The sequence below is a fragment of the Hemitrygon akajei genome, unplaced genomic scaffold (genome assembly GCF_048418815.1).
Source record: "Hemitrygon akajei unplaced genomic scaffold, sHemAka1.3 Scf000038, whole genome shotgun sequence".
In the NCBI taxonomy this organism is placed as follows: domain Eukaryota; kingdom Metazoa; phylum Chordata; class Chondrichthyes; order Myliobatiformes; family Dasyatidae; genus Hemitrygon; species Hemitrygon akajei.
The window spans coordinates 7,736,137-7,762,806 of record NW_027331924.1 but is presented as its reverse complement, the minus strand read 5'-3'; the positions used below and the strand labels follow the sequence as shown (position 1 = coordinate 7,762,806).

Sequence of the window (26,670 nt, the reverse complement as noted above, 5' to 3'; positions counted from 1 at the left end):
TGTTTTTTCCAATGACTTCAGTTGATTTTATGTTACACGATCGGATTCGGTTCTGCCTGAGAGTCTGTTGGTTCGTTAGTATATTAATGAAAGTTATTATCATACAGTAACCATTTTTACAGATGAATCCAAAGATAAGTTAACTGGGGATGTTGGTGTGGCTGTTTTTGTGTGCCTGAATTGCAGGTAATGATAAAGAAATGACTTATAGCCATTTATCAGCATAGGAAGCAGAATTATTTGCCAACAGTTTAGGCTTACAGTGGCTAGAGGAAATTGGTCCTTATAATTTGCTCAGAATACATTTCGGTTTTGACGAGTCTTAAACAGGTCATTCTGGCAGTAGGTCAGATTGACTGATGGAAACTTGTCAAACGGTATTTCGTATATAAAGTTTGATTTATATGTCTGCACATTATGGGCCCTGCACATCACACTGTTGAGGGAAATGATGGAACCAAAAGCTGTTAAATGTTAAGCTGTGGATATAGACCTTCCACTTAGCAAATTAGAAGCTAAAGGGCTGGTAGTGTTAAGAATTGAGGGCTTATGACAAGACGTAGGATAATGGACATAAGGACAGACACCTTTACAGAATACATAAACCTGTTGGGTTTATAGAAGAAGGGCTTAAAACAAGGGAAGGAATGATATTGACATGACATAGAAATGTCCACACTATGCTTAATTATGCCTTGTAACTAATTGGAAAACTTCATTCTGTGTCGTGTACATTTTGTCATTATGAAACTGTCGAAACACATACTATTTCAATGTGAAGCGTATAAGGCTGAAGAAAAATCAAATGCAGCCTTCAGTACAATCTTTGCGAGGGTAGATAGTTTTCAAATAGAAACTATTAAATTATGGGACTGACTTTAAATCAATTCACAGTTTGAGCTGGAAAAGGCATGTAATAATTGTGTTAAACCTAAGGAAATGACATATAGGGTAGCAAAGGTGAGTGGGATGATGGATTATTGGGATGCTCTTAAAATCCAACAAAAGGCAACGAAAAAAGCCATAAGAATGGTCAAGACGAAATATGAGGGCAAACTGGCCAATAATATAAATCAGGATACTAAAAGTTTAGTTTTCAGTTACATGAAGAGTGAAAGGGAGATGAGAGTTGATACTGGACCACTGGAAAATGATGCTGGTGAAGTAGTAATGGGAGACAAAGAAATGGCAGATGAACTTAATGAACAATCTTCACTGTCTTTTCCGGTCAGCACCGCCCCCACTTGTCCCATTTAACCTGTCTCATTACAGGTGGACTTTAGGACCCGGGGGAGCTCAGGACCGGCCGCCCATGGCTGCTGCTGTATCCCCGGTGTTTCTGTTCGGTTGACGGATGCGGTGAACGAGTTAAAATTAATCGATCGATAATTCTCATCTCGTGTTTATTTCACTCCATAGAACCATAGAACACCACAGCACAGAAAACAGGCCATTTGGCGCTTCTAGTCTGTGCGGAAACTTTATTCCGCTCGTCCCATTGACCTGCACCCAGTCCGTAACCCTCCAAACCTCTCCCATCCATGTATCTATCCAATTTATTCTTAAAACTTAAGAGTGAGCCTGCATTTACCACGTCAGATGGCAGCTCGTTCCACACTCCCAATACTCTCTGAGTGAAGAAGTTCCTCCTCATGTTCCCCCTAAACCTTTCCCCTTTCACCCTAAAGCCATGTCCTCTCGTATTTATCTGTCCTAATCTAAATGGAAAGAACCTACTCACATTTTCTGTCTATACCCCCCATAATTTTGTAAACCTCTATCAAATCTCCCCTCATTCTTCTACGCTTCAAGGAATAAAGTCCTAACCTGTTCAATCTTTCCCTGTAACTCAACTCCTGAAGACCTGGCAACATCCTAGTAAATCTCTGCACTCTTTCAATCTCTCCAACCTCTCCATGGATACCTCATGTCTGAACTTTCTGAACTAACCTCCCATGTGGGACCTTGTCAAAGGCCTTACTAAAGTTCATGTGGACAACATCCACAGCTTTTCCTTCACCTACTTTGTTGGTAACCTCCTCGAAAACTCTTCAAGATTCTATACTTAATCAGCCCTTGGCCGTCCAAATACTTGTAAATCCGATCTCTCTGAACATCTTACAATAATTTACCTACTACTGATGTCGGGCTCACTGGCCTGTAATTACCTGGTTTACTACTGGAGCCTTTTTTAAACAATGGAATAACAAGAGCTACCCTCCAATCCTCCGGCACTGCAACCGTGGCTGAGGACATTTTAAATATTTCTGTCAGGACCCCTGCAATTTCTACTCTAGTCTCTCTCAAGGTCCGAGGAAATATCAAGTCAGGCCCGGGGGATTTATCTACCTTTATGCGCTGTAAGGCAGCAAGCACCTCCTCCCCTTTAATCTACAAATGTTCCATGACACTACTGCTTGTTTCCCTTCCTTCCATATACACTATGCCAGTTTCCTGAGTAAATACTGATGCAAAAAAACTGTTTAAGATCTCCGCCATCTCGTGAGGCTCCACATATAGACGACCACTCTGATCTTCTAGGGGACTAATTTTGTCCCTTGCTATCCTTTTACTCTTAATATACTTGTAGAAACCCTTCAGGTTTTCCTTCACATTATCTGCCAAAGCCACCTCATGTCTTTTTCCCTTCCTGATTTCCTTCTTTAGTATTTTCTTACGTTTTCTATACTCTTCAAGTAACTCATTTGCTCTTTGTTGCCTCTACCTGCTATACACTTCTCTGTTTTTCTTAACCAGATCGCCAATATCCCTTGAAAACCAAGGTTCCCTGTGCCTGTTAACTTTGTCTTTTATCCTGGCAGGAAAATGCAAACTCTGCACCCTTAAAATTTCACATTTGGAGGCCTTCCACTTACTGAACACATCCTTGTCAGGAAAAAAAAAACTTATCCCAATCCACTCTTCCTAGATCCTTTTTCATTTCCACAAAATTGGCCCTTCTCCAATTTAGAACCTCAACTCAAGGACCAGACCCATCCTTATCCATAATTAACTTGAAACTAATGACATTATGGTCATTGGACCCAAAATGTTCGCCCACACATACTTCTGTCACCTGACCTGTCTGGTTTTCCTAATAGGAGATCAAGTATTGCATCCTCTCTCGTAGGTACCTCTATATATTGATTTAGAAAACTTTCCTGAAAACATTTCACAAACTCCAAGTCATCTAGCCCTATTACAGTTTGGGAGTTCCAGTCAATATGTGGAAAGTTAAAAGCCCCTACTATTACAACTTCCTGTTTCTTACATCAGTCTACTATCTTTATACAGATTCACTCCTCCAATTCTCTCTGACTATTGGGCAGTCTATAATATACCCCTATTAGTGTGGTGACACCTTTCCCGTTCCTCAGCTCCACCCATATGGCCTCTGTAGACAAGCCCTCCGGGCTGTCCTGTCTACGCACAGCTGTGATATTTTCCCTGACTAGTAATGCCACTCCTCCCCCTTTTATCCCTCCCCCTCTATCACGTCTGAAACAACAAATAATTCTATCATGTATAAACCTTAGGTGAGAGATTATCTTTTTGTAATAATGTATTAAAAATAAATTATAAATTCTACCAATGAGAATTACAAATTCTCTTACTGAAGGATTCATATTCAAAATATTATCCAACAAATCAGATTCTTGCATATATGGGAACTTAGATAATTATTTTTTGTATGAGAGAGAGAATATTTGCTAATTAACTCTTCAAAAGTCATCAATCAACCATGACAAAATAAATGAAAATAAAAATAAATAAATCTGCAAAAAAAAAGCAGATCCCCTTAATCACGAAAGATTAAACAAGTTTGGGAGAGAGAACTTAATATGACCTTTGTTAATGAAGATGGTCAATTCTTCTTTAATATGTGCCAATCAGTGTTTAATTCAATTTAAAATTGTTCACTGTTACTATTTAACAAAGGAGAGACTATCCAAAATATTTCCTAACATAGACAATTATTGCGATAGGTGTAAAAGTGAAGTAGCCACTTTTTCACATATGTTCTGGTCATGTTCTTCATCAAAATCTTTTTGGAAATCTTTATTTTCTACAATTTCTAAAGCTCAGAAAATTAATTTACAACCTAATGTGCAAACCTTTGATTTCTGTCTATACATACAGTCCCCGCATGACCTTTATCCTCCTCCACCTCACTATCTGCTCTAACACTCTGCTTCCCCTCCCTCTGCAAATCTCCCCCCCCCCCCCCCCGAGCAGCACTTGCAAATCTACCCGCAGGAATGTTAGTCCCCCTCCAGTTCAGGGGCAAACCGTCCCGTCGGAACAGGCTCCACCTTCCCGGGAACAAAGCCCAATTGTCCAGAAACATGAAGCCCTCCCTCCTGCACCATCTCCTTAGCCACGTATTTAGCTGCACTCTCCGCACATTTATATTTACAGGGACTTTACTCCTGACGCCGGTCCCGGGACCCGACCCGGAGCGGAACCGGAGCAGATTCTCAGCCACTGGTTTTCATCCCAGGTCGCGAAGAAAGGATAAAGTTTCCCCGTGAATTTATTCCCAGTGAAGGTGTGGAGATGGGACTTGGTCTCCGCGTTGTAAAATGAAACTGTCCCGGACTCGTAACTGAGATAAACTCCCACCCTCCCGGGGATGGGACCGGCAGCGTGACGGGACTCGGGGGAGGGGATACCGAACACGTCATAATCCCGATGTAACACGTCACCACGCCGCCCGATGACCCAGAATCCGATCTCCGGACTCAGTCTGAACCGTCCCTTCCTCTTCACAGACTCTGCGGCGACTCCCAGACACCAGAACCGATTTCCCGTCACCTCCACCTCCCAGTAATGTCTCCCGGATGTGAATCCCTCCGATCCCAGCACACATTCCCAGTGTGTGAATCTCTTCCCGGTGTCAGGGAGTTTCCTCCAGGTCCGGGTCCATCTCACACTCTTCCGATCCTCAGACACCTCGAGCCGCGGATGCGCCGTTTCCACATCCAGGGTGACAGAGACTGGGGGGAGAAGCAGAGAATTAGAGAGTCCCCGGGGATCGGGGGGAGACTCGGGCAGGGCGGCCCCGGGGATCGGGGGAAGACTCGGACAGCGCGGCCCCGGGGATCGGGGGGAGACTCGGACAGCGCGGCCCCGGGGATCGGGGGGAGACTCGGGCAGCGCGGCCCCGGGGATCGGGGGGAGACTCGGACAGCGCGGCCCCGGGGAGCCTCGAGCAGCGCGGTCCCGGGGATCGGGGGGAGACTCGGGCAGCGCGGCCCCGGGGATCGGGGAGAGACACGGGCAGCGCGGCCCCGGGGATCGGGGGGAGACTCGGGCAGCGCGGCCCCGGGGATCGGGGGGAGACGGGCAGCGCGGCCCCGGGGATCGGGAGGAGACTCGGACATCGGGGCGCCGGGGATCGGGGGAGACTCGGACAACGGGGCCCCGGGGATCGGGGGGTGACTCGGGCAGCGCGGCCCCGGGGATGGGGGGGAGACTCAGACAGCGCGGCCCCGGGGAGTCTCGGTCAGCGCGGCCCCGGGGATCTGGGGGGAGGGGATACTCGGACATCGCGGCCCCGGGAATCGGGGGGAGACTCGGGCAGCGCGGCCCCGGGGATCGGGGGGAGACTCGGACAGCGCGGCCCCAGGATCGGGGGGAGACTCGGGCAGCGCGGCCCAGGGGATCGGGGGGAGACTCGGACAGCGCGGCCCCGGGAATCGGGGGGAGACTCGGACAGCGCGGCCCCAGGATCGGGGGGAGACTCGGGCAGCGCGGCCCAGGGAATCGGGGGGAGACTCGGACAGCGCGGCCCCGGGGATCGGGGGGAGACTCGGACAGCGCGGCCCCGGGGATCGGGGGGAGACTCGGGCAGCGCGGCCCAGGGGATCGGGGGGAGACTCGGACAGCGCGGCCCCGGGAATCGGGGGGAGACTCGGACAGCGCGGCCCCGGGGATCGGGGGGAGACTCGGACAGCGCGGCTCCGGGGATCGGGGGGAGACTCGGGCAGCGCGGCCCCGGGGATCGGGGGGAGACTCGGGCAGCGCGGCCCCGGGGATCGGGGGGAGACTCGGACAGCGCGACCCCGGGGATCGGGGGGAGACTCAGACAGCGCGGCCCCGGGGAGCCTCGAGCAGCGCGGCCCCGGGGATCGGGGGGAGACTCGGGCAGCCCGGCCCCGGGGATCGGGGGGAGACTCAGACAGCGCGGCCCCGGGGAGTCTCGAGCAGCGCGGCCCCGGGGATCGGGGGGAGACTCGGGCAGCGCGGCCCCGGGGATCGGGGGGAGACTCGGACAGCGCGGCCCCGGGGAGTCTCGAGCAGCGCGGCCCCGGGGATCGGGGGGAGACTCGGGCAGCGCGGCCCCGGGGATCGGGGGGAGACTCAGACAGCGCGGCCCCGGGGAGTCTCGAGCAGCGCGGCCCCGGGGATCGGGGGGAGACTCGGGCAGCCCGGCCCCGGTAATCGGGGGGAGACTCGGACAGCGCGGCTCCGGGGATCGGGGGAGACTCGTACAGCGCGGCCCCGGGGATCGGGGGGAGACTCGGGCAGGGCGGCCCCGGGGATCGGGGGAAGACTCGGACAGCGCGGCCCCGGGGATCGGGGGGAGACTCGGACAGCGCGGCCCCGGGGATCGGGGGGAGACTCGGGCAGCGCGGCCCCGGGGATCGGGGGGAGACTCGGGCAGCGCGGCCCCGGGGATCGGGGGGAGACTCGGGCAGCGCGGCCCCGGGGATCGGGGGGGGGGGACTCGGGCAGCGCGGCCCCGGGGATCGGGGGGAGACTCGGGCGGCACGGCCCCGGGGATCGGGGGGAGACTCGGGCAGCGCGGCCCCGGGGATCGGGGGGAGACTCGGACAGCGCGGCCCCGGGGAGCCTCGAGCAGCGCGGCCCCGGGGATCGGGGGGAGACTCGGGCAGCGCGGCCCCGGGGATCGGGGAGAGACACGGGCAGCGCGGCCCCGGGGATCGGGGGGAGACTCGGGCAGCGCGGCCCCGGGGATCGGGGGGAGACGGGCAGCGCGGCCCCGGGGATCGGGAGGAGACTCGGACAACGGGGCGCCGGGGATCGGGGGAGACTCGGACAACGGGGCCCCGGGGATCGGGGGGTGACTCGGGCAGCGCGGCCCCGGGGATGGGGGGGAGACTCAGACAGCGCGGCCCCGGGGAGTCTCGGTCAGCGCGGCCCCGGGGATCTGGGGGGAGGGGATACTCGGACATCGCGGCCCCGGGAATCGGGGGGAGACTCGGGCAGCGCGGCCCCGGGGATCGGGGGGAGACTCGGACAGCGCGGCCCCAGGATCGGGGGGAGACTCGGGCAGCGCGGCCCAGGGGATCGGGGGGAGACTCGGACAGCGCGGCCCCGGGAATCGGGGGGAGACTCGGACAGCGCGGCCCCGGGGATCGGGGGGAGACTCGGACAGCGCGGCCCCGGGGATCGGGGGGAGACTCGGGCAGCGCGGCCCAGGGGATCGGGGGGAGACTCGGACAGCGCGGCCCCGGGGATCGGGGGGAGACTCGGACAGCGCGGCCCCGGGGATCGGGGGGAGACTCGGACAGCGCGGCTCCGGGGATCGGGGGGAGACTCGGGCAGCGCGGCCCCGGGGATCGGGGGGAGACTCGGGCAGCGCGGCCCCGGGGATCGGGGGGAGACTCGGACAGCGCGACCCCGGGGATCGGGGGGAGACTCAGACAGCGCGGCCCCGGGGAGCCTCGAGCAGCGCGGCCCCGGGGATCGGGGGGAGACTCGGGCAGCCCGGCCCCGGGGATCGGGGGGAGACTCAGACAGCGCGGCCCCGGGGAGTCTCGAGCAGCGCGGCCCCGGGGATCGGGGGGAGACTCGGGCAGCGCGGCCCCGGGGATCGGGGGGAGACTCGGACAGCGCGGCCCCGGGGAGTCTCGAGCAGCGCGGCCCCGGGGATCGGGGGGAGACTCGGGCAGCGCGGCCCCGGGGATCGGGGGGAGACTCAGACAGCGCGGCCCCGGGGAGTCTCGAGCAGCGCGGCCCCGGGGATCGGGGGGAGACTCGGGCAGCCCGGCCCCGGTAATCGGGGGGAGACTCGGACAGCGCGGCTCCGGGGATCGGGGGAGACTCGTACAGCGCGGCCCCGGGGATCGGGGGGAGACTCGGGCAGGGCGGCCCCGGGGATCGGGGGAAGACTCGGACAGCGCGGCCCCGGGGATCGGGGGGAGACTCGGACAGCGCGGCCCCGGGGATCGGGGGGAGACTCGGGCAGCGCGGCCCCGGGGATCGGGGGGAGACTCGGGCAGCGCGGCCCCGGGGATCGGGGGGAGACTCGGGCAGCGCGGCCCCGGGGATCGGGGGGAGACTCGGGCAGCGCGGCCCCGGGGATCGGGGGGAGACTCGGGCAGCGCGGCCCCGGGGATCGGGTGGGGGGGGACTCGGGCAGCGCGGCCCCGGGGATCGGGGGGAGACTCGGGCGGCGCGGCCCTGGGGATCGGGGGGAGACTCGGGCGGCGCGGCCCCGGGGATCGGGGGGAGACTCGGGCAGCGCGGCCCCGGGGATCGGGGGGAGACTCGGACAGCGCGGCCCCGGGGAGCCTCGAGCAGCGCGGCCCCGGGGATCGGGGGGAGACTCGGGCAGCGCGGCCCCGGGGATCGGGGAGAGACACGGTCAGCGCGGCCCCGGGGATCGGGGGGAGACTCGGGCAGCGCGGCCCCGGGGATCGGGGGGAGACGGGCAGCGCGGCCCCGGGGATCGGGAGGAGACTCGGACAACGGGGCGCCGGGGATCGGGGGAGACTCGGACAACGGGGCCCCGGGGATCGGGGGGTGACTCGGGCAGCGCGGCCCCGGGGATGGGGGGGAGACTCAGACAGCGCGGCCCCGGGGAGTCTCGGTCAGCGCGGCCCCGGGGATCTGGGGGGAGGGGATACTCGGACATCGCGGCCCCGGGAATCGGGGGGAGACTCGGGCAGCTCGGCCCCGGGGATCGGGGGGAGACTCGGACAGCGCGGCCCCAGGATCGGGGGGAGACTCGGGCAGCGCGGCCCAGGGGATCGGGGGGAGACTCGGACAGCGCGGCCCCGGGAATCGGGGGGAGACTCGGACAGCGCGGCCCCGGGGATCGGGGGGAGACTCGGACAGCGCGGCCCCGGGGATCGGGGGGAGACTCGGGCAGCGCGGCCCAGGGGATCGGGGGGAGACTCGGACAGCGCGGCCCCGGGAATCGGGGGGAGACTCGGACAGCGCGGCCCCGGGGATCGGGGGGAGACTCGGACAGCGCGGCTCCGGGGATCGGGGGGAGACTCGGGCAGCGCGGCCCCGGGGATCGGGGGGAGACTCGGGCAGCGCGGCCCCGGGGATCGGGGGGAGACTCGGACAGCGCGACCCCGGGGATCGGGGGGAGACTCAGACAGCGCGGCCCCGGGGAGCCTCGAGCAGCGCGGCCCCGGGGATCGGGGGGAGACTCGGGCAGCCCGGCCCCGGGGATCGGGGGGAGACTCAGGCAGCGCGGCCCCGGGGAGTCTCGAGCAGCGCGGCCCCGGGGATCGGGGGGAGACTCGGGCAGCGCGGCCCAGGGGATCGGGGGGAGACTCGGACAGCGCGGCCCCGGGGAGTCTCGAGCAGCGCGGCCCCGGGGATCGGGGGGAGACTCGGGCAGCGCGGCCCCGGGGATCGGGGGGAGACTCAGACAGCGCGGCCCCGGGGAGTCTCGAGCAGCGCGGCCCCGGGGATCGGGGGGAGACTCGGGCAGCCCGGCCCCGGTAATCGGGGGGAGACTCGGACAGCGCGGCTCCGGGGATCGGGGGAGACTCGTACAGCGCGGCCCCGGGGATCGGGGGGAGACTCGGGCAGCGCGGCCCCGGGGATCGGGGGGAGACTCGGGCAGCGCGGCCCCTGGGATCGGGGGGAGACGGGCAGCGCGGCCCCGGGGATCGGGAGGAGACTCGGACAGCGCGGCTCCGGGGATCGGGGGAGACTCGGACAGCGCGGCCCCGGGGATCGGGGGGAGACTCGGACAGCGCGGCTCCGGGGATCGGGGGAGACTCGGACAGCGCGACCCCGGGGATCGGGGGGAGACTCAGACAGCGCGGCCCCGGGGAGTCTCGAGCAGCGCGGCCCCGGGGATCGGGGGGAGACTCGGGCAGCCCGGCCCCGGGGATCGGGGGGAGACTCAGACTGCGCGGCCCCGGGGATCGGGGGAGACTCGGGCAGCGCGGCCCCGGGGAGTCTCGAGCAGCGCGGCCCCGGGGATCGGGGGGAGACTCGGGCAGCCCGGCCCCGGTAATCGGGGGGAGACTCGGACAGCGCGGCTCCGGGGATCGGGGGAGACTCGGACAGCGCGACCCCGGGGATCGAGGAGAGACTCGGACAGCGCGGCCCCGGGGATCGGGGTGAGACTCGGGCCGCGCGGCCCCGGGGATCGGGGGAAGACTCGGGCAGCGCGGCCCCGGGGATCGGGGGGAGACTCGGACAGCGCGGCTCCGCGGATCGGGGGAGACTCGGACAGCGCGACCCCGGGGATCGGGGGGAGACTCAGACAGCGCGGCCCCGGGGAGTCTCGAGCAGCGCGGCCCCGGGGATCGGGGGGAGACTCCGGCAGCCCGGCCCCGGGGATCGGGGGGAGACTCAGACAGCGCGGCCCCGGGGAGTCTCGAGCACCGCGGCCCCGGGGATCGGGGGGAGACTCGGGCAGCCCGGCCCCGGGGATCGGGGGGAGACTCAGACAGCGCGGCCCCGGGGAGTCTCGAGCAGCGCGGCCCCGGTAATCGGGGGGAGACTCGGACAGCGCGGCTCCGGGGATCGGGGGAGATTCGGACAGCGCGACCCCGGGGATCGGGGGGAGACTCGGGCAGCGCGGCCCCGGTATCGGGGGGGGGGAGACTCGGGCAGCGCGGCCACGGGGATCGGGGGGGAGACTGGACAGCGCGGCCACGGGGATCGTGGGCAGACTCGGACAGCGGAGCCCCGGTGGCCGACACGAACCTTTGACTCGAGGAAAGCAGATGTCTCCACAAGGGTTTTCCGCTGGACAGGGGAAACATCCTCCCTCACTCCTGCCTGTTGACCCCTGAAAGAATTTTGTGTTTCCATGAGATCTCCTCTCATTCTTCGAAACTGGTAACAGAGAACATAGAACAGCACAGCACAGGAACAGACCCTTCATACAATGTTCACATTCATTTGCGAGTGTGAAGTGGGGCAGTGTGATGGTTTGAGACAGTAAAGGAGGTGATAATGGGAGGGGAGAGATGAATGGCAGATTGAACCAGGAGTGGGAGGGGTGGAAACCCCGTGGGTGAACTGTGTGTGTAGACGTAATAAGAAGCTGGAGGGGGCAAAGATGGGAGTTGAGGATGGCTTTGTCCCCTTTCCCACAACCCCATCCCTCGCAGCCCCTTATTAGGACAGGGGATGAATGTGCAGGAACCCTTAATCAACACAGGTCCTGATGAAGTGTTTCAGTCTGAACCGTGGACTGTTTACTCTTTTCCATAGGATCTTCCCGGCCTGCTGTGCCCCCAACAATTTGTGTGTGTTACTCTGCTTTAAATATACTCAATTATTTGGCCTCCACAGCTGCCTGTGGCAGATTCACTATCCTGTGGATAAAGGAATTCCTCCTCATCTCTGTCCTAAATGGACATCCCTATAGTCGGAGGCTGTGCTTACGATTCTCGACCCACCCACATCCTCCCAACATCAACTCTTTCCAGACAGGTGTCAGAAAGATCTGGCGAGACCCTTCATCAGGACCGGTGTAGCTTGGATTACCAGCATCTGCAGATTTTCTCCCGTTTGATTTTTAAAGCAGAAGTTAATAAGTAAACTTCTTGATTAGTCAGAGTCTCAAAAGTTATGGGAAGGAGGCAAGAGAATTGAGAGGGTTGAGAGGGATAATAAATCAGCCATTCTTCTAAACTCGCGTGAGTACAGGCCCAGAACCATCAAACACTCCTCATATGTTAACTCTTTCATTCCCGGAATTATTCTTGTGAATCTTCTGGACCCCCTCCAATATCAGCACATGTTTTCCGATAGAAGGGACCCAAAACTGCTCACAATACTCCAAGTGTGGTCTGAACAATGCCTTATTAAAACCTCAGAAATACATCCTTGCTCTTGTACTCTAATCCTCTCGAAATGAAAGCAAACATTGAGTTTGCCAATCTTACCACTGACACAAACTGCAAGTTAACCTTCAGGGAATCCTGCACAAGGACACCCATGTCCCTTTGCACCTCTGATTTTTGAATTTCGCCCTGTTTACAGAATTGTCTCTGCTTTTATTCCTTCAATCAAAGACGTACCTGCCTAAGTTTGTACCTGCCAAACTCTACCTGTGCTACAAGATACTTATTCCGTATACTGGTGCATTCAAATAAGACCATAATACAAAGCAGCAGAAGCCGGCCATTCGGCCCTTCGAATCAGCTCCACCATTTTATCATGAGCTGATCCATTCTCCCATTTATTCCCACTCCCCCACCGTCTCACCATGACCTTTGATGCCCTGGCTACTCACATACCTATCAATCTCTGCTTTAAATACACCCAATGACCTGGCCTCCACTGCCGCAAGAAATTCACAGATTCACCACCCTCTGGCTAAAAAAAATTCTTTGCATCTCCCTTCTGAATGGGCGCCCTTCAATCTTTAAATCATGCTCTCTCGTACTAGACTCCCCTATCATGGGAAACAACTTTGCCACATCCACTCTGTCCATGCCTTTTAACATTCGACATGTTTCTGTGAGGTTACCCTCATTCTTCTAAACTCCATGGAGTACAGTCCAAGAGCGGTCAAATGTTTCTCGTATGTTAACCCTCTCATTCCCGGAATCATTCTAGCGAATCTTCTCTGAACCCTCTCCAATGTCAGAACGTCCTTTCTTAAAGAAGGAGCCCAAAACTGCACACAGTATTCCAAGAGAGGTCTTACCAGTTCCTTATAGAGCCTCAACATCACATCCCTGCTCCTATACTATATTCCTCTAGAAATTAATGTCAGCATTGCATTCACCTTCTTCACCACCAACTCAACCTGGAGGTTAACCTTAAGGGTATCCTGCACGAGTACTCCCAAGTCCCTTTGCATCTCAGAACTTTGAATTCTCTCTCCATTTAAATAATAGTCTGCCGATTTATTTCTTCTACCAACGTGCATGACCATACACTTTTCAACATTGTATTTCATTTGCCACTTCTTTGACCATTCTCATAATCTATCCAAGTCTCTCTGCAAACTCTCTGTTTCCTCAGCACTACCGTCCCCTCCACCTATCTTTGTATCATCAGCAAACTTAGCTACAAAGCCATCTATTCCATCATCCAAATCATTGATATACAACGTAAAAAGATGCGGCCCCAACACGGACCCCTGTGGAACACCACTGGTAACTGGCAGACAACCAGAATGGAATCCCTTTATTCCCACTCTCTGTTTCCTGCCAATCCGCCAACGATCTATCCACATATGTAAATTTCCCGTAATTCCATGGGCTCTTATCTCGTTCAGCAGCCTCATGTGTGGCACTTTGTCAAAGGCCTTCTGATATCTTCCTCCATGAGGACTTCCGCAGTGAAGACTGGTGCAAAATATTTGGTTTAGCTGCCATCTCTTTATCCCGCATTATTATTTATCCGGCCTCATTTTCTAGCGGTCCTATATCCACTCTCATCTCTGTTTTATTTTTTTACAATACTTGAAAAACAATTTGATATTGTTTGCTAACTTGTTTTACAATGACAGGTGTGTAAAAAGGGCCTGAAGGATCATTGGAGACCAGAGTCACCCCAACCACAAACTGTACCAGTTGCTACCATCCGGGATACGGTACAGCAGCATAAAAGCCAGGAGCAACAGGCTCCGGGACAGCTTCTTCAACCAGGTCATCAGACTGATTAACTCATGCTAACACATCTGTATTTCTATGTTATATTGACTAGCATGTTATACATATAATTCATCATAAATTACTATAAATTGCACATTGCACATTTACATGGAGACGTAACGTAAAGATTTTTAATCATGTATATGAAGGATGTAAGTAATAAAGTCAATTCAATTCAAATCAATTTCTTGTTTATTTTTTCCCGCCCAATCATCCTTTTAGTTTCTCTCTGTAGATATTTAAAAGCTTCCCAATCCTTTGTCTTCCTACTAATTTTTGTTTAGTTGTATGCCCTCTCTTTTGCCTTTGCATTAACTTGTCTTCCCTTGTCAGCCACGGTTTTACTATTTTGCCATTTTAGTATTTATTTATTTTTGGAATACATCTATCCTTCACCTTCCTCATTTTCCCAGAAACTGACACCATTTCTGCTCTGCTCTGATCCCTGCCAGCATCTCCTTCCAATTTGCTTTGGCCAACTCCTCTCTCAGACCACTGTAATTTCTTTTACTTCTCTGAAATACTACAATGTAAGACTTTACTTTCTGCTTATCAGATTTCAAGTTGAACTCAGTCATGTTGTGAGCACTGCCTCCTAAGGGTTCTTTTAACTACTCTCCTCTGGTTCAATACATAACACCCAATCCAGTAGAGCTGTTCCCCGAGTAGGCTCAACGACAAACTGCTCTAGAAAGCCATCACATTGCATTCAACAAACTCACTCTCTTGAGATCCTTTACCAACCTGATTTTCCCAATTGACCAACATGTTGAAATCTCCCATGATTATCATAACATTGTCCTTTTCATCAGCCTTTTCTATTTCCAGCTGTAATCTGTGGGCCCCAACCCACTGACTGTTGGGAGGCCTGTATATGACTGGTGTCAGTGTCATTTTTACTTTTGCAGTTCCTTACCTCAACCCACAAGATTCAACATCTTCCAATCCTATGTCGCATCTTGCTGCTGATTTACCAACAGAGCCACGCTACCCCCCTCACCCGACCTTCCTATAACACCGATACATTGTGAAACCTTGAACATTCAGCTCCCAACTACAACCATCCTTCAGCCACGTTTCCGTGATGGCCACAACATCATACCTGACAATCGGTAATAGTAGTAATAATAGCTACCCTTTTTAATTCTGCATCCCCAATGTTCTGATACTAACCCTGCCGGCTGGAATTTTCTCTTTGCATCTGTCCGCCCTATCTGACAGTCTGACTGCACGCTATCATTGCATTTTACAATCAGTCCTATCCCTTCACTCCAGTTCCCGTGCACCCCCCCCCCCCACCAAATTAGTTCAGACCCTCCCCAACAGCTCTTTCAAACCTCTCTGTGAGAATATTGTTCTCCCTCGGGTCCCTTTTGAGCAGGTCATTCCTCCACCAGAACAGATCCCAATGATCCAAGAAGCTGAATCCCTGTCCCCAGCACCATCTTCTCAGCCATGTTTATCTGCCAAATTATCCTGTTTCTACCCTCACCAGCACGTGGCACAGGCAGCAATCCAGAAATTACAACCCTGGGGGTGCTGCTTCTGAGCGTTCGACCAAGCTCTCCAAATTCTATTTTCAGGACCTCTTTGCTTTTACTTCCAATGTCATTGTCACAAATTTACCAAGATATCTGCCTCTTTTCCCTCCCTCTCTAAAATGCTGCGGACACGATTCTAGGCATCCCTGACCCTGGCACCCAGGAGGCAACATACCATTCGGGTGTCCCGTTCACATCAAGAGATTCTCCTGTCTGTTCCCCTGACGATTCAGTCCCTGATCACGTCCACTCCCCTCTTCTGCCTCTAACAACAGTGAGAGATGCTGATCCGGAAGGGGGAAGACCTGCGTCAATCAGAGTCTGCACTCACAGGGCACATGAAGGGCTTGTGTATTTTCCTGACAATCCCTGTCACCACACTGATACCTGCTTTTATTCCCTACAATATCATCGTCAGTATTAAATTCCCAGCTCCTCTGGTAGATCCTAACTCATGTCCTGGTGTGTTAGTGCAGTGTGCCTGGGATCAGGACACACTGGTTCATCTGCCAGTCCCGTGTATTGGTTGTATTGTGACCCTGTGCTGGTGTGTTCAGGGGTCTGACATCTCCAGCTGACCATGTGACAGTGATGCCTCCCAGTCGGTGGGGTTGATGTGAAATAAACTTCAGTTCCCCTTCACCCCAGTATTACAGACAATCTTTGCCTCAAATTGGAACTAAATTGAGCTTCATAAAACAAGGGGAAATGAATCTTTGTAAGTTTTACCTCGATTAATAGCATCAAGTGTTTCTCTCAGCACTGTGTTCAACAAATAGAGGTGATCGAATTTTTCAACCGGTAGGGTCTCATCTGTCACTGACAATTCCTGGACATTGTCATTAATCCTGTAAATATTAAACAGCTGGTTATAAATTGCTATTCTGAACTATTTTACAAATCCATTCAGGGTTTCAGTAAAGAGCCTGTCCTACCTTCTGTTCCGACGAGCTTCCTCCTGAAATAAATAAAACACAAATCCGATTAGACTTGGACTTACTGTCCATATCCTGAATTTCTTCCAAATCATTACCAGGTGTTGAAAATTCCCACTCCCGCAGTCACTCACACACACGGACAATACAGAACCATGGGGTAAATTACAAGGAAAGTTTCTGAATGTCAGACCATTACTGAGAGGATGAAACTTACAGGGAAGACAGGACAGGCTGTGCATTTTCATCTGGATATGACGTCAGGCTGATAGGATGGAGGAATTTAAGATCAGTGATGTCTGTGATTGTGTGCGGGTGGAGGAAGTACCTCTATTTATGGGGAGACTCGTGGGGAGATGTAATTCCAGATGGATTTTAACAAATTCCACTAGAAATTTAGTGAAGAGGATGTGGAACTCAGTGCCACAGGAGTGGGTGAAATGGAACAGCAGAGACTGACTGTAATGCGGAGGCTGGATAAACACGTGAGGGACCAGAGATTTCGGGGCACTGTTGCTGGTTGTGGTGAGTAGGTGGCAGGAGGATTGTGCAGAGGGGAAATTGAGAGGAGGAAATGGGCTGAATGGCCTGGTTATGTTTGAATGATTGAACGTTCATTTGAATGTTATCTGTAAAAGTAAAGAGACAGTAATAGTTTCCCTAATCTGGCGGAAACCGGATATAGAAGATAAGTCTGATGTGTGGGTCAAATTCTTTGTTCTCACTGATTGACAAAGAGACCCTCACACCAACCGCACCAGACACACTCACAGCCAGTGACTGGAACCGGGAGTTAATGAGAGTTTTAGATGATATTTAATGCAGAATTAAGGACACAGTCAGCAGCTCTGTGTTACGATCAGAGTAAATAATTTCAGAGAAATTTGCATTCTATCCTGGGATGTACAGAAGTTGTGAAAGTCCAGTTTTGGGACAACAACAACCCTGAATAGATGCATCAATTGTCAGGTGAGAAACAGTTTACTGACATTTGTAAATGCTGTGTGTAGGAGCAAAGCATCTGTTTTCTGTCTGCATTGTATTCTGAGTTACGTGTTTATTACGATAACCAGTCACGTGAGTGGGGACGTGGTAAAAGCGAAGGGAATAAGTTACGTATTCATACTTTGTCCGGCACAGTTTTGATCTGGGGACGGGCGGATGTCATTCTGTATTTGTGTTGCAGCTTACTTTACAATGAATTACCCTGAAGTTTCATCGCTTCAAGATTGTATTTTGCTAATGAAGGACTGAAAGCGTATCTTGGCCATTTTGAAATGTCATTATTGGAGTGATGGGAGGGTGCATCATGCAAGTATAACAACTTGTGTGAGGTCGCCAGCAGCGGCAATTGATTTGTTAGAATTGGCCGCTGTGCTGTGTTTATTTCAAATATACCACTGTTCATTTTGTGCCCTCTGACAGAAACGAATTGAAATATAATCCCTCACCTTGAGAAACATCACACTGTCTTTTTGATCCATCTGTTCCTTTAACTTCGAGATTTCCTCCTGAATAAACCTTATATTCTCTTGAATCTCCCGAAGATTTTTCTCCATTGAGTTGAGAATCCTCTTCTCTTCTTCCCTGAGATCCCTGAGTAAGCTCTGCTCTTTCTCAGTGATAATCTGGCGCAGTTCAACAAACTGGGATGTGACGTGGGACTGAAGGCTGTGTGACTGTTCCTGTCGAATGAAAGGTGAAGATTAATATACTGCATTGCTGTGCTCTGTTTCCTTTTGTCGTTAAGTTCGGTCTATTGGAGTCCATGCTACTTCTGAGTGCATTCCCGTCAACACCATTCCCTCACGTTTTCCTGAAACCTATTCTCAGTTTATTGACCCATAAACTCCCATCTGATTCACACACACCCTCCCCACCTTTACAGGGTTAATTGTAATTAACCATTCATCCAGCATGTCCTTGGAATGTGTCTGAAACTGTCATGACCACAGGGAGAGCATGCAAACTCCACACAGACAGCAGCAGAGGTCAGGATCGAACCCAGGTCACTGGAGCTGCGATACTCTGCTATTCTGCATTAAATGGAGCAAAATTCGACAGTAATATCAGAAATTCCGCTCATGAAGCCTCACCCGAACTCCGGAAATCTTCTCTTTCTGTTGCTGCTCCTTTTCCTGGAAGTCTGATTTCTTTTTTGTGAGAGAGTCTAAGGAAGATTTTAGCTGATCCTGGAAGTCAGAGAGTGAAGGAAATAGAAACAAAGATGCATCAAAAGAAACAGGTGATCAAACCCGATTATCACACAAAATACCGGAGGACTCAGTGAGTCAGGCAGCATCTATTCAGGGAAAATAAACATTCGGTGTTCCGGGATGAGACCCTTCATTAGGACTGGGAAGGAACGGGACAGAAGCTACAATAAAAAGGTTGGGGATGAGAACCAGCTGACAGGTGACGGGTGAGACAATGTGAGGGGGAACGTGGGGGAGGGTGATGAAGTGAGAAGCTGGGAGGGGACAGGTGGAAGAGGTAAAGGGCTGGAGATGAAGGAATGTAATACGAGAGGACAATTCACCATGGAAGAAACGGGAGGAACTGGGCAGTTTGCGGCCCTGAATGGTGACGAGGGAGGAGGTTAGGAGTCAGGTGTAGCACTTGTCCCGCTTGCAGGTGTCAGTGCCAGCAGGGAGCGAGTGGATCAGGGCGATACAGTACGTAGAGCGCGATCCGTATAGAGAGCGGAGAGTTGCGGGGTGAGGAAGAGGGCTGTGGGACGGAGAGATGCTAGAATCCCGTGGGAGAAGGCGAAAGTTGCAGAGAATGATGTGTTAGTTATAGAGGCTCGTGCGATGATATGTAGGACAAAGGAAATATTTTAAGTATTGAACTAACGTTAGTTTTTACCTTGTAGGTTTTAACAGCTTCTTTAATCGGCATGAAGCGGTGCTCTCTGTGTTCCTGCGCGTCTCTACAGATCACACAGATCAGTGTCTTGTCCGTTTCGCAAAACAGCTTCAGTTCTTCCTCATGTTCCTCGCAGTGAAGTTTACTTTCCTTCCCTTTCGGATTCAGGTTTAGATTTCGAGCTTTTTCAGCCAGATTTGCTAAGGCCCGATTCACCCTGAGGGTGCGGTCAGCAAACTCCTCTCTACATTCCGGGCAGGAGTTTCTCTCCTCCCTTTCCCAACACAGTGTAATACAAGAGCGACAGAAGTTGTGTCCGCACTCCAGTATAACCGGATCGGTGAAGAAATCCAGGCAGACGGGACAAATTGCCTCCTCGCTCAAACTCTCGACCTGTCCTTTCGAAGCCATGTTAACTCCCAGCACTTCCTGATTCAGAATGATTTCACTTTCCGGGAGCTGCTGATCCCCTGCAGTACCGCGATTGTCCACTACGCGCGCTGCAGACTCAGGGAGTGAACATTCTGCTGCTGGATGTGTTCAGTGGAAATTCTGGCTATTTCCATGTTAGTGTGGGATCAAAAACAAATTAAACAGGGAAAAGATAAGAAAACGCCCAATGGACTGTCTAAGCCCGGCGACGAGCGTAGGTGAGTTGGCCATATGCCCAGCAACCCCATCTCGTAAACACCTAGAGCGACAAAAAACGTTAGCTGAATGTCCAAAGGCCCCATCGCTCCGATCGGAAGGACCTTTCCGGATAGAGATCCTTCATTTGAACTGTCTCAACCCGAAATGCCGATTGTCCATTTCCCTCCACAGATGCTGCCCGACCCCCTGAGTTCCTCCAGCAGCTCGTTTTTTATCTTTCTCCATGTCTAACAGATTCAGAGTGGAGTGTAAAACGGTGGATAAGTAAACAGTGAAAACATGCCATTAAACTGGGGATGCGGAGAGAATATTGTGCTGTGAGGAGAGAGATGCAGTGGTGATGACCGACCTGTGGTTGCAGGAAAAAGCACAGGACTGGACTTTCTACGTCATAGGGTGGAAAATGTTAATTTTTCGGTAAGGTCCTGATTTCAACAGCCCTTCGTGAGAAAAACTTAATGACTTGACCCATGTCTGTCCTGTCTCCAATAGAAGCCCTGGTCTCCTTCACTCTGGACACAGATCAGATGTTGATACTTTTTTTTGTATCAAAATAAACTTTATACTCTTTATTCAGAATGATAAAACGTGCCAATACCTTTACCCAATGAATTTACATTCATTCTCTATTGGGTATTCTGTTGTCTGTTGTCGCCCATGTGCCCCCTGGGGTGGTGAACAATAATTGAGAGGCTTTCTCAGCCAACACGGCCTCTCCCAGTCTAGCAGTAGATAGACCCGATAGTTCCAATGGTGTCCCTGTAGTCTGGAATGTGTCAGTCGGCAGCATTCCTGTACGACAGGGGTTCCCAGCATTTTGTGCTAAACACCAGTACCAGTAACCGTGGACCCCTGGTTGGGAACCGCTGCTCTCCGGACATCTCGGTGTGATGGCAGGCCAACAAGTTTCGAGCGTCTTTCCCCGAGTTGATGATATTCCAGAGCACTCGCTGTCCGTTTTCCTGTGCGTCCTGGGAACAGCCCGAGGATCAGTGAGCCTTCTCTCACGCAGCTGCTGTGACACAGGCTCTTGCATCTTTCTCCACATATCTTCGCCAGCCCACAGTCCGCAAAGAGGCGAGTGACCGTCTCGTCTCCACTGCAGTTAGCTCGGGGCAGCGCGCTGTGGGAGTGATCTCCGGGCATGCAGCAAGGATCAGACTGGGAGGGCCCCTCTCGTCTCCACTGCAGTAATCTCGGGGCAGCGCACTGTGGGAGTGATCTCCGGGCATGCAGCAAGGATCAGACTGGGAGGGCCCCTCTCGTCTCCACTGCAGTAATCTCGGGGCAGCGCACTGTGGGAGTGATCTCCGGGCATGCAGCAAGGATCAGACTGGGAGGGGCCCTCTCGTCTCCACTGCAGTAATCTCGGGGCAGCGCGCTGTGGGAGTGATCACCGGGCATGCAGCAAGGATCAGACTGGGAGGGGCCATCTCGTCTCCACTGCAGTAATCTCGGGGCAGCGCGCTGTGGGAGTGATCTCCGGGCATGCAGCAAAGATCAGACTGGGAGGGGCCCTCTCGCTGCCAGACAGGTGAGGTCTTGCTGCCTGTTGGTGAGATCTGGTGATGAGGCATTCTGCCAGATGGTCTGGACTGTCTGCTAAGGGAACCAGTCCACTGTGTCCATCCAGTCCTTCTCCTGCAGTAACTGTAGGACATTCCGTGCTGACCACTGTCTGGTGTTCTTGTGGACAAGGCAGCTGGTCTGAAAGAACTGTCACCAATTTCATTAACACAAGGTTCACATGGAGAAGCTTCCTGATTGAGACAGACACAGTCTCACAGGGTATTTACAGGGTAGGGGCAGGAATGAAGTTTCTACTGGCTGGGCAGTGGAACCGGGGATCACAGACTCAAAATCCGAGGTCACCTCAGCAGGACTGAGATGAGGAGAAATTTCCCCACCCACAGTGCAGTGAATATTTGGAGTTTTCTCCACAGGTTTTCTAAATTAAACCGACATATTTAGGGGCTCGGCGATGTTGGGAACGTTGCAGGAAAGTGGTGCTGAGGGCAAAGATCAGCCATGTTCTGTGTGAGGGACAGAACAGCGCAACGGGCCGAATGGCAACGTCTGTTCCTGTTTCTTATTTTCTAAATCACGAGGTTACCTTTGCGCCTTGTTCTCCCTTGGCCTTCAGCCTGTCGGACTGCACAGGGGAGCGGTGAGAGCTCCGGAGATCCATCAGCAGCCGCTGCGGTTATTTTATGTTCTTGTTCTTTATCATTATTTTTGTATTTGCATTTGCACAGATCAGCACTCTGGCTGATCTTTCACTGCCTGCTTCTGTTATGGTCACTATTCTATACTTTTTCTAAGTATGTCCGCAGGAAAATGCTTCTCGGGGTTGTATGTGGTGACTTATCTGGACTCTGAAAATAAAATTTATTTTGAAATTCGAGTTTCGGGAAACTTGCTTTAATTCTGACAACAAACTGTGACTGACATCTCCAGCTCCCAGCAGCAGCCCGTCCTCACACACTCACAGCCAATCAGCAATCACCGTTGGGAGAAGGATGCTCCCATTGGCTGACGGGTGTCAGTGGGCGGGACGCTGAGCGCCCGGCCGGGCCTGTGTTTGGAACCGGGATCGAGTGAGCCCGGAGACCGGGAGCTGAGCCTCGGGTTTCGGCTGCACCACCGGCGGGTCGTGAATCCTTTCGAAGGCAGAGCTGAAGAGACTGGCGGAGATTCCGTGAGATGTTTCAGCTACACGGAGGCGCCCGGCCTTTCCCCGCCGAGGATCGGGGGCCTGTTGTCTGGAGTTGTCTCCCAGACCCGTCCCTTCCTGCTGGGAGACGGGAGCTGGCCCGCAGCGGCTGCCGATGGATCTCCGGAGCTCTCACCGCTCCCCTGTGCAATCCGAACGGCTGAAAACCAAGGGAGAACAAGGCGCAAAGGTAAACTCGTGCTTCAGAAAATAAGTAACAGGAGCATGCCTGGCCACTCGGCCCGTTGCGCCTATTCCACCCTTTCCTCAGAATAGTACTTTCTTTTTAAATCTTTTTATTGATTTTAAACAAACGTAAGTGAAACATGAATACAAAGAACTTGAGAGTACATAATTAATAGGTTAAGGTATAAATACAAATAGATGATAATAACCTCCCAAACTCATAGTGGTTACAAAAAAATAGAGAAAATAAATGAAAAAAATCCTAACCGACATGGGCCATTGCATTATATCAATTATACACAGTAGCGTCAATAACTCCGCACCTCCATCCAAATAATTAAGGACAATAAAAGTAAGGTTTAGGAAAAGTCAGTTTAGCTCATATGAAAATGTTGAATAAATGGTCTCCAAGTTTCTTCATATTTAACTGAAGGGTCAAAGACAACACTTGTATTTTTTTCTAAACTCAAACAAGAAATAGTTTGAGAAAACCACTGAAATATAGTTGGAGGATTAATTTCTTTCCAGTTCAATAGGATAGATCTTCTAGCCATTAATGTAACAAATGCAATCATCCGCCGGGCTGAGGTGGGATAAACGACTATTATCCACCATTGGTAAACCGAAAATTGCAGTAATAGGATGCGGTTGCAATTTGATATTCAGAACTGTTGAAATAATACCAAAAATATCTTTCCAATAATTTTGCAAACCGGGGCAAGACCAGAACATTTGGGTCAATGAAGCGACTTCAGAATGACATCTGTCACTGGTTGGATTAGCATAAAAATAAAATCAAGCGAGTTTATCCTTGGACACGTGAGCCCTATGAACAACCTTAAATTGTATTCGGCATGTTTAGAACAAATAGAAGAAGAATTGACTAATTGTAAAATTTTCTCCCACTGCTCTGTGGGTATAAGACAGTGAAGTTCTTTTTCCCATTCCTTCTTAATTATTTCTGATACTCCTGGCTGTATTTTCATGATCATATGATAAATGATGGTTACTTAACCCTTCTGGCAAGGATTCAGAGATAGAATTTTTTCTGTAATGTCCATTGGACATAATTTCAGAAAATATAACATTCAAGAAATTTCTAACTTGCAAGAATCTAAAAAAAATGAGTTTTAGGCTGGATAGCTGTTCAAAGGACATAAAACTGTTATCTAAAAATAGATCATGAAAACATGTTATACCTTTTGTTTTCCATAACACAAAGGCTTGGTCCATAAAAGAGGGCTGGAAAAAGAAGTTAGATATAATAGGGCTTGATTATTCAAGCCAAAGAATTTACAAAATTGAAACCATATTCTTAATGTATGGTTAAATATAGGATTAGTTATTTGTTTATTCGGTTTAGATAAAGCAAAAGGAAATGAAGATCCTAAAATAGAAAACAATGAGAAGTCTTGTACAGATTTACACTCCAAATTTACCCATTGTGGGAAAGGCACTATGAACGATCCTTGTGTCCAAATTATTAAATATTGAATATTAACTACCCAATAGTAAAATCTCAGGTTTGGCAAAGCAAAACCACCTTCCTTCTTAGGCTTCTGTAAATATTTTTTACTTAATCTAGGATTTTTATTCTGCCACACATCTGAGGATATTTTGGAGTCAATAATATAAAAAAATAAGATTTAGGAATAAAAATTGGTAATGCTTGGAATAAATATAAAAATTTGGGTAATACTATCATCTTGATAGTATTAATTCGACCAACCAATGACAGAGATAATGGGGACCACCTGGTAACAAGTTGCTTCATTTGTTCAATTAAAGGTAAAAAATTAACTTTAAATAAACCCTTATGTTTCTTGGTAATTTTAATACCCAAATAAGTAAAATGATCTGTGACAACTTTAAATGGTAAGTGTTTATAAATTGGAACTTGCATATTTAATGGAAATAATTCACTCTTATTAAAATTCAGTTTGTAGCTAGAAAAGCTACTAAACTGAGCAAGCAAGGATGAAATATCAGGAATAGATCTCTCAGGGTCAGATATGTATAGTAACAAATCATCAGCATATAATGATAACTTATAAGTCCCTTAACCACAGGTAGTACCAAAAATATTAGGTGATTCATGAATGGCAACGGCTAAAGGTTCCAAAGCAATGTCAAATAATAGAGGACTTAAAGGGCAGCCTTGCCTCGTACCACGGGACAACTGAAAGAAAGGAGATCTTTGATTATTGGTAAGAACCGAAGCCAAAGGTTTATAATACATTAATTTAATCCATGATATAAATTTTAAGCTAAAATTAAAATTCTGCAACGTATTAAATAAATATAGCCATTCAAATCTATTGAACACTTTTTCAGCATCCAAGGAAATGACATTCTGGTATTTTAGATGAAGAAGTATAAATTATATTAATTAATTTTCGAATGTTAAAAGATGAATAACAGTTTTTAATAAATCCGGTCTGATCTTCAGAAATAATTTGAGGTAATACATTTTCTAATATAGTGGCCAAAATTTTGGTAAAAATCTTAGAATCCGCATTCAGCAAGGATATTGGCCGATAGGATGCACATTCAGTGGGGTCTTTTTCTTTTTTTAAGAATTGGAGAAATGGAGGCATCATAAAATTGTGGTTATTTACCTACAGTTAACGCATCTTTAAAAATTTTACAAAGCCAAGGAGCGAGTATAGAAGAAAAGGATTTAAAATATTCAGCAGTATAACTGTCCGGACCAGGGGCTTTACCTGAATTCATTGAAAAAGGAAGTGGGTTCCCCTTTCCAGACCCTGCCCGGGGACTTGTACCACTCCTCAGGGTTATATATGGAACCTCTCGGGCAGGGACTGGGAGTGGGTTCCCCTTTCCAGACCCTGCCCGGGGACTTATGCCACTCCTCAGGGTTATATATAGAACCTCTCGGACAGGGACAGGGAGAGGGTTCCCCTTTCCAGACCCAGCCCGGGGACTTGCCTGCACTCCTTAGGGTTATATAGTGAACCTCTCGGACAGGGACAGGGAGTGGGTTCCCATTTCCAGACCCTGCCCGGGGACTTGTGCCACTCCTCAGGGTTATATATGGAACCTCTCGGACAGGGACAGGGAGTGGGTTCCCCTTTCCAAACCCTGCCTGGGGACTTGCGCCACTCCTCAGGGTTATATATGAAAACTCTCGGGCAGGGACAGGGAGTGGGTTCCCCTTTCCAGACCCTGCCCGGGGACTTGTGCCACACCTCAGGGTTATATATGGAACCTCTTGGACAGGGACAGGGAGTGGGTTCCCCTTTCTAGACCCTGCCCGGGGACTTGTGCCACTCCTCAGGGTTATATATGGACCCTCTAGGACAGGGACAGGGAGTGGGTTCCCCTTTCCCAGGCAGATGCCCGAAGGTGACCGGGAGCCACCAGAGGGGATGGATCACAGTGATACTCGACAGAGTACCACATTTACTCTCCTCAATCCCTTTGGTCCCGGATAGGGCAGGCCAGAGGGGACGGATGACAGTGATACTCGACAGAGTACCACATTTACTCTCCACAATCCCTTTGGTCCTGGATAGGGCAAGCCAGTGGGGACGGATCACAGTGATACTCGACCGAGTACCACATTTACTCTCCTCAATCCCTTTGGTCACGGATAGGGCAGGCCAGAGGGGACGGATCACAGTGATACTCGACAGAGTACCGCATTTACTCTCCACAGTCCCTTTGGTCCCGGGTAGGGCAGGCCTGAGGTGATGGATCACAGTGATACTGGACCGAGTACCACATTTACTCTCCACAATCCCTTTGGTCCCGGATAGGGCAGGCCAGAGGGGACGGATCACAGTGATACTCGACCGAGTACCACATTTACTCTCCACAATCCCTTTGGTCCCGGATAGGGCAGGCCAGAGGGGACGGATCACAGTGATACTCGACCGAGTACCACATTTACTCTCCACAATCCCTTTGGTCCC

The 26,670-nt window shown here is 51.9% G+C and overlaps 1 protein-coding gene across 1 annotated transcript in view; it reads right to left on the bottom strand.

Annotated features, from left to right (window-relative positions):
• Positions 1 to 4,279: 4,279 nt before the first annotated feature.
• LOC140720212 (E3 ubiquitin-protein ligase TRIM69-like) overlaps positions 4,280 to 26,670 on the bottom strand; it is a 135,503-nt gene continuing 113,112 nt past the window's right edge. Inside the window, exons 3-7 of the mRNA XM_073035098.1 lie at positions 17,769 to 18,002; positions 16,318 to 16,340; positions 16,112 to 16,230; positions 10,930 to 11,061; positions 4,280 to 4,997 (exon numbers count right to left, since the gene is read on the bottom strand). Of these exons, the coding sequence (XP_072891199.1) occupies positions 4,414 to 4,997; positions 10,930 to 11,061; positions 16,112 to 16,230; positions 16,318 to 16,340; positions 17,769 to 18,002 (1,092 nt within the window). The 3' untranslated portion in view covers positions 4,280 to 4,413. The remainder of the gene's footprint in view (positions 4,998 to 10,929; positions 11,062 to 16,111; positions 16,231 to 16,317; positions 16,341 to 17,768; positions 18,003 to 26,670) is intronic.